Raw genomic sequence first — 10,599 nt, forward strand, 5'->3', positions numbered from 1 at the left:
GCGCCGGCCCTTCCGGCGGCCAGTAGTAGGCCGCGACTGCGAGTTACCGAGGCCGGTGTAGGCCGCGCGACGACGAGTAGGTACGGTCGTTGTAGTTTTAGGTTAACTTGACTAATCATCTCTGTAAAGATGGTCCTTTTGACAATCAATAGTAATGAAAAAAATCTTTTTTTTTTACCTACTCAATGCCGACTGGACCCGGATGCACCCAACGCGGACAGTTTCCGCGACGCGGAGCGTCCGCGGAGACGCAAACCTGACGCATATTTAGGCCAGATTTGCGTTTCCACGGATTGCCCGGTCATTTTGCGTATTGGAGATGCCCTAATCGTCCACGAATTTCTAAAAAAAAAAAAATCCTCCACGACGAGGCTTCGAGCGAACCAGCAGAAGCACTTGCGGATGAACGCAGGTTTGGTCCACGATGTTCGGAAGGGCTGGTGGCAGAGCGGCACCGCCAGCCCAGCGACCCCCAACTCCCTTCCCGCTGGCCCGGCGACGGCGCATCTGGCCGCTGATGGCGATGACCACTTCCGTCTCCGTCGACGGTTAGGGCGTCGCAACCTTCTTCTCCGTCGCTGGTGATGGCGCCGCCGCACCCTATAAAATCCGAGGTGCGATTTTTTCTTCTACAAATCGAGTTGAAAATGATGGATTTTATATTGACCGAGAGCTTCTTAAATTCAAGTTGAAAGTTGGGGAATTCTGACTCCACGCGTGCGCATCGTAGAATCCCAGAGCCCCTGAAGAGGTCAATATTAGGACACGGTTTGTTTTAGATTTTATTGATCCCCTGGCCTCTGCAGTTTGCGCCGAGTTTCAGTACACAGCCCACACGCATTCTGAAACATATAAATAAGTAGAAATACACTAAAATACGGTACTTGAGATGTTCAGAAGTACTGCATAGTGCACTTATATAAACCCTTTATTTGAACTATACGGCATCACATCATCAAGGTTACTGTTGCAAAGCTCGTGGTGTTCCAAATAAAGTGTACAAGCGACAAGGGATGGGGATATGCCATGCATACATGGCTGAGTTTGCTTAAAACAAATTAGGCTGGCCGGCAGTACCGTAGTAGAATATATTTGTGAAGAAGTCAAAGTTGTCAATGTAAGCATGACAATTAAACGGTGGATGCTCTGTAACGCCAACTCAGTCTCCGAGCTACTTAATTACTCGCCGAAGTGTGAACGACAATACTCATCTCCACTGAAGTCAATAAGATGTGGCTGGGTGAGGTGCACTGCTTCTTCTCTTCTTCATGGATACTTTCCTCAACTTTCATTTACCTTACTTCGCTTCTTTCAGATCTTGTTATAAACCCTTATTTTGAACTATACGGCATCACATCATCAAGGTTTACTGTTGCAAAGCTCGTGGTGTTCCAAACAAAGTGTACAAGCGACAAGGGATGGGGATATACCATGCATACATGCCTGAGTTTGCTTAAAACAAATTAGGCTGGCCGGCAGTACCGTAGTAGAATATATTTGTGAAGGAGTCAAAGCTGTCAATGTAAGCATGAAAATTAAACGGTGGATGCTCTGTAACGCCAACTCAGTCTCCGAGCTACTTAATTACTCGCCGAAGTGTGAACGACAACACTCATCTCCACTGAAGTCAATAAGATGTGGCTGGGTGAGGTGCACTGCTTCTTCTCTTCTTCATGGATACTTTCCTCAACTTTCATTTACCTTACTTCGCTTCTTTCAGATCTTGTTATAAGCGAATCATGCAGAGTTAAACTCCAATTTTGCCATACAAAGCAGTGAGCCATAAAGATATGCCATGGAACTCTCTGTGCTCATAGTATTGGCGCTGTTGCTATTGTCTTATGGAGCTGGGAGCAAGTGTTTGCACCGTCCTCCTTGGGAACGATACGGATATGCTGTCGCTCCTTCATTTCAAGCGCGCCATCACCGACGATCCGAAAGGAGCCTTGAGCTCATGGAACACCAGTACCCACTTCTGCAACTGGCAGGGCGTGAAGTGCAGCCTCACACAACCTGATCGCGTTGAGGCGCCGGACCTACCCGAGCAGGGTTTGGTTGGGAAAATCTCTCCTTCCCTTGGAAACATGTCATATCTTGCTTCTCTTAACCTCTCTGGAAGTAAGTTCTCTCGGTCGATACCTCATCTTGGCCGCCTCGCAAGAGCTGATGTTTCTTGACCTGAGTTACAACTCACTGCAGGGGAGTATTCCAGTGACACTCACAAACTGCTCCAGCCTTAAGGGTGTTGGACCTCTCTAGGAACTTATTGGTGGGTGAAATCCCTGCAGAAATAGCCCTTCTCTCCAATCCGACACGTTTGTGGCTTCCCTACAATGGTCTTACCGGGGACATCCCACCAGGCCTTGGTAATATCACTTCTCTAGAACATATTATTCTGATGTATAACCACCTCGAGGGAACCATTCCTGATGAGTTTGGGAAATTATCCAAGATGTCAAACTTACTCCTTGGTGAAAACAAGCTATCGGGTAGAATCCCAGAGGCCGTCTTTAATCTTTCTCTGCTGAATCAAATAGCCTTGGAGGTTAATATGCTAGTTGGCTCTCTACCATCTAACATGGGTGATGCTCTCCCTAACCTTCAACTTCTTTTCTTGGGTGGTAACATGCTGGATGGTCTTATCCCAGACTCATTAGGCAATTCATCTGAGCTAGAGCACATATCCTTGTTATATAATAGTGGGTTTAGAGGACAAATCCCACCTTCTCTTGGTAAACTTTGGAAGCTCAATAAGCTAGGTCTCGATGGAAATAGTCTTGAAGCAAATGACAGTCGAAGCTGGGAATTCTTGGACGCATTGAGCAACTGTACTCTTCTAGAGATGCTTTCAATCTATGGAAATCGGCTACAAGGAGTCTTGCCAAATTCTGTCGGCAACCTTTCATCTAATCTTGACAATCTCGTGTTTGCAAGAAACATGCTATATGGATTAGTTCCATCAAGCATAGGAAATCTCCATAGACTAACTAAACTAGGACTAGAAGAGAACAATTTTACTGGTCCGATTGATGGGTGGATTGGAAATCTTTCTAGTTTACAAGGGTTGTATCTTCAACAGAACAACTTTACAGGGCAGATTCCAAGTTCAATTGGCAATAACTCCCAGTTGTCTGAACTGTTCCTAGCAAATAACCAGTTCCACGGTCCCATACCATCAAGTTTTGAGAACCTTCAGCAACTATCATTATTAGACCTCAGTTATAACAATCTTCAAAACCATATACCACAAGAGATTTTTAGAGTAGCCACAATTAGTCAATGTGCATTATCCCACAACAGTCTAGAAGGCCAAATTCCGTACATCAGTAATCTTCAACAACTCAACTATCTAGATCTTTCATCCAACAAACTTACCGGGGAAATTCCTCCTACTTTGCGCACATGCCAGCAATTGCAAGCCGTCAACATGGGCTGGAACTTTCTCTCAGGAAGCATTCCCATATCTCTGGGAAGTCTTAGCAGCTTGATTGTGCTCAACCTTTCACATAACAACCTCTCAGGCTCTATCCCAATTGTTCTAAGCGAACTTCAACTTCTCACCCAGTTGGATCTGTCTGACAATCATCTTGAAGGAGAAGTACCAATAAATGGAGTATTCAAAAATACGTCAGCCATTTCGCTTAAAGGAAATCTGAGGCTTTGTGGAGGTGTAGTGGATCTACATATGCCTTCCTGCCCCACTGTTTCTCAGAGAAGATCTAGATGGCAACACTATTTGGTCATAGTATTGGTCCCCGTATTAGGCATCATATCACTCATATTGCTGGTCTACTTTACCTTCTTCAGAAAGAGAATGTTAAGGATGCAGTTATCATTGCCTTCTTCGGATGAACGATTCTTTAAAGTTTCTTATAAGGATCTAGCACAAGCCACAGAAAACTTCGCACAGTCTAATTTGATTGGGAGAGGAAGCTGCGGTTTAGTATACAGAGGAAGGCTAACCCAAGATCACATGATTGTGGCTGTGAAAGTTTTTGACCTTGACATGCAAGGTGCGGATAAGAGTTTTGTCTCAGAATGTAAAGCGCTGAGAAACATTCGGCACCGGAATCTTCTTCCAATTCTGACCGCATGCTCAACAGTTGATAATCGAGGCAATGATTTCAAAGCTCTAGTGTACGAGTTCATGCCCAATGGCAACTTGGATACTTGGCTGCACCTGGCAGGAGATAGAAATGCCCGAAATCAACTAGACCTATCTCGAAGAATGAAAATAGCTGTTGATATAGCTGATGCATTGCAATACATACACCATGACTGTGAGAGCCCTATTATTCACTGTGATTTGAAGCCCAGCAATATCCTCCTAGATTACGATATGACAGCTCATTTGGGAGACTTCGGCATTGCAAGGTTCTACATGAAATCCAAGTCAGCACCTGCTGGGGATTCGAGTTCAATTGGTACAATAACTTTGAAGGGGACTATTGGATATATTGCTCCAGGTAACAAATATGTTTCTTCTTGCAAATTTTCTTATGCGGTACCGAAATGGGTATTTATGTGAACAATAACTTATGTTGCACATTTTACCTGGTATTCAGAGTACGCCGGAGGTAGCTACCTATCAACATCTGGAGACGTGTACAGCTTCGGGGTAGTACTTCTGGAGATGCTAACAGGAAGAAGGCCAACTGATCCTATGTTCTGCGACGGGCTTAGTATCGTGAACTTCGTTAGAAGGAACTTTCCCGATCAGATACTTGGTATCCTTGATGCTTATCTCGTGGAAGAATGCCAGGACTGTTCTCGAGCTAACCTGGAAGAAGAAAATGAAGTCCACCTTTGCCTGCTGTCACTGCTGAAAGTGGCTCTTTCTTGCGCAAGCGAGTCCCCAAATGAGCGAATGAATATGCGAGAAGTCGCTAAAGAATTGAACGCAATCTACATATCCTATATGTCTTGAAGTGAATGCTAAGTAGTATGATTAATTATTTTGCCATGCCAGATGTTATGAAGCATGTAATTGGATTGGAGCTTTATTCTTCTACAATAGCTGTATGGTTGGAATAAAACATGGTACTTCATTGTCATGTGACTTCGTTCCTAGCCTCTGAAGTGCTCAATCTTTTGAAAAAAAATGAATCGAGTGTTCACTGTATTCATGACACGCATATGCATTCAAAAATGCTCTGTAGTTTGGCCATTTTTATTGACAAAAAACAAAACTATATTTGCCCGGAAATACCTTCTCTGGAACCACCAACTGATGTCAGTACTGAACCAAGGGATTTGCTCATGTTTGGGTCCATTGTCAACTGATGCTATAATGCTGATACTTATGATACAAGTTACGTGCAGACATGGCACTACGGTAGGAGCATTATGTTGCTGACTACTACAAGAATTGACACCAAATGGATAGAGATGCAGGCTTCACCACGAGAGGTGGCGGCGGTGACCATCGAGATCTGCGAGGACCTCACCGGCAAAGAAAATAAGGAAGCTGCTTCACTCATGGGGACCATCGACGGTGCACAAAGCTGACATACCTTTACCTCGCCATGTATTTGTTGGCATATCTTTACATGCTAAGTCTTTGTTCTAGTTTTGAAACCCCATACAGTTCAAATCTATGAAAACCATTAGACGTAGGTAATCACGGTCAGACCGGTAGTCAGTTGGTCTGATCAGGTTTTAAAATATGTTTCCTCTTAAAATGGGTTTTAAGACAATTTTACAATATAATCTACATGTGGTAAAAGCAGTTCTTCAGTTTAAACGCCAGTCTAAGCCGGTATACACTATAATTGTCCATTAGTTTCATTTTTCTTATGATATGAGGGCCCATTTTAAGTTTTCACACTGAGCCCCCAATTTTGCCGGACCAGCCCTGCTGATAGAGTTTGAAGTCCTCAAAGGGGATATGAGAGTATATGACAAATCTTGCTGCCCAGCCCATCTGAACATCAAAGTCCGTTAAATGTACAAATTGGAAGATGAATTTGTGATCAAATCCTTCTTCCAGCAACAGGATCTAGTCTAGTATATATATATATATTAACAATGCAACTCAAAGGGGATATGAGAGTATATGACAAAACAACCAATCAAAACTGTAATGCAAGCCAAGAAAAAATGGTCAGATTTTGGAGAATCTGACTCCGTTGCCGATTCGGCGGCGATGAGCTAGGTTGACGGTCGGTAGTAGCTATACGCGCTGTAGAATGTCTGCATCGTGGTGAGGAGGAGGAGGAAGACGCCGGCGACGACGGAGACGATGGCCCACGGGTTGGTGAAGTAGTTGTGCTGCAGGCTGGCGACCCAGGTGCTCCACTTGTAGTCGTAGTAGCGGTTGACCTGGTCGGAGAGGCCGGAGAGGTAGCTGTCGTTGATGTCGAAGACGACCTCGAGGCAGAGGCGGTTGAAGAGCTCGGCGACCTCGGCGTCGCTGCCGAGCCAGTGCTCGATGATGCCGCGGTCGTGGAGGTACTTGACGTCTTCGGCGGAGTTGATGAGGTTGTCCATGAAGATGGCGTAGGAGGTGATGTTGTTGCCGCCCGGCGTGGCGATGTCCATGTGGCACTGCTCGAAGGCGATGAGGTTGAGGAAGAGCGACTTGGTGGAGTCGTGGATGAGGATGCGCGGTATGTGGAGCACTCCCTTGTCGAACCGGATGTCCCAGAACCGGTCCGTGTTCCGCCGCAGGCACGCACGTGATGGATCTGGGCGGCCTCCCGGCCGGAGCTCCGACACGCACGCAGCGCACCCAACTGCAAAGAATGTCGATCGGTCGATGCATTCCCTCCCACGCGCGCCGCTTCTTTGTTTTTTTATTTTTTATTTCCCGTCGCGCACACACTCACGCATGGCCACGCCTGGAACTGGTCGTCGGTCCAGATCCCGGCCCAGGAGCATGCGGGATTCGATGCGAGCCCCATCCTCGGCGAGTCGGGCGAGGAACTGAGGGAGCCTCCGTGAGCAACCAGCCCAAGTATTTTCTCGCACCAACCAGCAACGAGAGAGCGCACCGCGCTGCAGCTAACTAATTAATGGAGCGCGAAAAGAGGGAACCCGGCGCGGGAATTAATTACGCGCTGCGCCAGAGAGAGAAATGCGGTCGCCGCCGGAACAGTAAACGCGTTTCTCACGCGCGATGACAAAGCCAGTAAACTTTTTTCTCACGCGATTAATGCCGGTGTTTTTTTTTCCTTTATCTCCTCGCGCATGCGCATGGTGCTAGGCTGCTAGCTGGAATCGAAGAAGCACGCCCGGCAGCCGGCATGAATCGCCTCGTTTTGCTCTCATCCTTCATTCATTCCCTAGGTGGAGTCGGATTATTAATTAATGGAATAATAATAATCCAAGAAGCGTCCGCGCGCGGGGCCTTTTCCATGTCCACACATTCCTTCACCACGGCCACGTCATTTCTTTCTCTTTTCGACACGGCTTTTGGTTCAATTCCTTGCCTCCACGATACTGTCACATGGCTGTAGCTGCAACATTTTTTTTTCTTGTTGATTACCTCAATCGTCTCATTAACGTGCACTTGGCCGTACAAATTCTAAACTCCACGATGGATCCGACTTACCTTTTATTTCTTTGTACTGCATCGTAACACACGTGTGTATCGTGCACGTGCAAGTTCCGGCCAAATCACACTGCACGTACATGTACGTGTACGTGTATAGCTGGCCCACAACCTCTACCTAATTAACTCATCCTTCTAATCCACTCTTTGCTGCTTCTAGTCTAGTGTATTAACTTCAATTTGTACCAACCTCATGTCAAAATATATTACTAACCTCCGTTTATAAAATGATGTCTCAACTTAGGATAAATTTGAATGTATCTACATACTAAAATAAGTCTAGAAAACATTTAAATTTTAACAAAGTTAAGACATCTATTTATAGACGGAGGGAGTATATGAAACTCAGCCCAAACTTGTTGTACGAACCTCATCATCCTACCCAATTGTGGCAAATAAAAACAAAACTCTGCCGACATATAACCTCCCAAGCCATGCATGAAAATACTGTGTCAGTTTCATCATTATTATAGTATACTCCACCGTTCACTAATATATATACAATAAATTCCTTCCAAACACAAAATTAGCTTGCTTCCTCCCGAAGCGCATTCCATTTCCACGCCGTTTCTTTTCGATAAATGCAAACCCGAAACTTGTTTCGATCAAATAGATACTCATTTTGTTTCTAGCTAGCACCATTGTTTGTTTCGTCCATCGGTTGAAGATGAGAGGTGTTTATGAAAGGATGAGATATCGCCTACATGGGGTGAATATGCGTTTTAAAAACTATTACGGATTTAACTTGTACGAATGCGGAATTAGACCAACGTTTATTTTACAAGCACAAAACCTAAATATGCTAGGCTCAACTAAGTGCAACAACAACAATACCACGAAGGGCAAAAGCCTTTCCCTTATGGCCAACTTTTCCTCCACTCCGGACATGGCAAGCTCCACAACCACTTCACAAGCTCCACGAAGGAGAAGCCCGATCCTCTTCACAGTCTTCCACGAAAAGATCACCGGACGCATTGATGTGCGGTAGACGTCATGTGCACCATGGGATAGGGTCTGACCTAAAAGAGCGCGAGGAAGGATTTTAAACCTCCCCCCTCTTTAATGGTGTCGTTATTTGAGCATAGACGGGTGGTTCAAAGAGGAAAATCAAATACACAACTCCGACGTGACACTTTCTTAAATAATATAAGACTATGGAGTTATAGTGCAAAGCTCCACTTTGTGCCCGCCGACATAATTCTTGTAAATGCTTGGCCTTTTTTTTTTGAGGTTTTTATATTCCTATAAACGATTATAACACACAATTTTTTTTTTAGAAAAGTCACATGGAACCACTAAGGGTATGTGAAGGGTGATGTAAAGAGGAAATGCCAATAGATGGCAACTCTGAAGTGACACTTTGTTCACAAAGAGTACCACCCTACAGTAAAATCTAGACTTATGGCGCAAAACTCCTACTTTAAGGCCACATAACCAACCCTTGTAAGAACGACTTGGTCTCTTTTGAGGATGTTCCTATTCCTATTACCTATTGAAATACAAACAAAGATAAAATTCACATGAAATCACCACTTTTTAAGTAAATTTACATGAAATCACCATCAATGTCAAGGAAGGCATCGAGCCATAGGTGATGGCGTTGGGCAGAAGCTAGTCTTGAGTGAAACTTATTCACTACTGACTTTATTTAGTTGATTAGAGCATATGCAGATCATGATCGAGTGCTCTACCTCATAGTACACATTACCACATGAAGACCTCGGTCATGAGGATGAGATAGGGGAACAAGTTTTGTAAGGCCTAGGAACCATGTTTTCTATGGTAGTATGGCTGATGGATGTTTCTTGTAGGTTTTCACTAAGTTGGAATCTAGTTTCATGGTCCAGGCACATTAATGTGTGGTAGGGTTCAATCGGGATGTACCTAGGTCAGCATTCCTCTACCCCTAAAGATATGTCCAAGTTGTCAGAGCAGCGGCACGCATGTAGACAACGGGGGCCGTTACATTAAGGATATACTTGGACACGCGTCGAGCCGAGTCGGGCTTCAGATTGGGCCAAGAAAAACTGAGGCGAAAAACTAGGCCATAGCCTAGTCTGGCCAAAAAGCCCGAAACCAAGTCGGGCCTCTTCCTTAATTCATCGTTTCGCACTACCTCGACCCGGCCCAGGAAATTCGGGCCGAGTTGGCCATGGACAGGTATAACCGAGGCTCATGCTTTAACAGTCTCGGTTAGAGCTGACGCACTCCAATGTACAGCTGGGCATGGGCAGCCCGACCCGGAGGACCCGGCCCGAAAATCCCGGGTCAGGCCAGGTCGGGCCGGGCTCGGGCTTGATTTTGAGCTCGAACATCGGGCCGGGCTCGGGCTTGATTTTGAGCTCGAACATCGGGCCGGGCTCGGGCTTGATTTTGAGCTCGAACGTCGGGTCGGGCCGGGCTCGGGCTTGCAGTTCTTGCGAATTAGGCAAGGTTCAGGCCGCCCGGCCTGGGTCGGGCTTTTGCCAGTTCAGGCCGGGTTCGGGCTCGATTTATAGGCCCAACGGTCGGGCCGGGATGGGTTCGGATTTGAAATTTTAGTTTTGGGCTTGGCCCAAAACCCGGCCTGGCCCGAGTTTTGCCCAGGTGTAATCCAATGCAACACATCCCATTGTTCGACAGGATTTTGTGCGCGCATATTGTACTAAAAAATGGCGGTTAAATATAAGCTACCTCTCCATACAGGTTTACTAGGCTATTATGCATTTCGAGATAAAATTTATACTAGTAATTTAGTAAACAAAATATTAGTTATACTTTTCAATGATATAATTTTAGTGACATATAACCAGCCTTTTGTTAGCTAAATTATGTGAAGTGACATATACTTTCGGCATAGGAGTATTAGTCTTTACGCATGCAAGTAAAGCAATGTGGATTAATTGCTCTCATCGCAACCCACGGTCGATTTAGTTAGGCACAGACGCGGAGATGCAATTTTGGAGAAATGAACCAAATTGAAAAGACGTATAGTCCCGACTCCCGAGGATTCCTCACTCCACGCTTCGTCTCTCCTCCACAGCTCTCGTTCGACCCCCTTTGCGCCG

General features: G+C 45.4%; 1 protein-coding gene and 1 pseudogene across 1 annotated transcript; one reads left to right on the forward strand and one right to left on the reverse strand.

The window, feature by feature from the left end:
• The first annotated feature begins 1,227 nt into the window (after window positions 1–1,227).
• Window positions 1,228–5,054, forward strand: LOC124676524 (annotated as a pseudogene).
• Window positions 5,055–6,035: 981 nt separating this feature from the next.
• On the reverse strand, window positions 6,036–9,903 carry LOC124671737. The gene is made up of 2 exons (XM_047208071.1): window positions 9,771–9,903; window positions 6,036–6,734 (listed from the first exon to the last, which is right to left on the reverse strand). The coding sequence occupies exons 1-2, from the start codon at window positions 9,901–9,903 to the stop codon at window positions 6,151–6,153; spliced, it is 717 nt and encodes a 238-aa protein (XP_047064027.1). The 3' UTR covers window positions 6,036–6,150.
• Window positions 9,904–10,599: the final 696 nt, after the last annotated feature.

The sequence above is a fragment of the Lolium rigidum genome, chromosome 7 (genome assembly GCF_022539505.1).
Source record: "Lolium rigidum isolate FL_2022 chromosome 7, APGP_CSIRO_Lrig_0.1, whole genome shotgun sequence".
Classification (NCBI taxonomy): Eukaryota; Viridiplantae; Streptophyta; class Magnoliopsida; order Poales; family Poaceae; genus Lolium; species Lolium rigidum.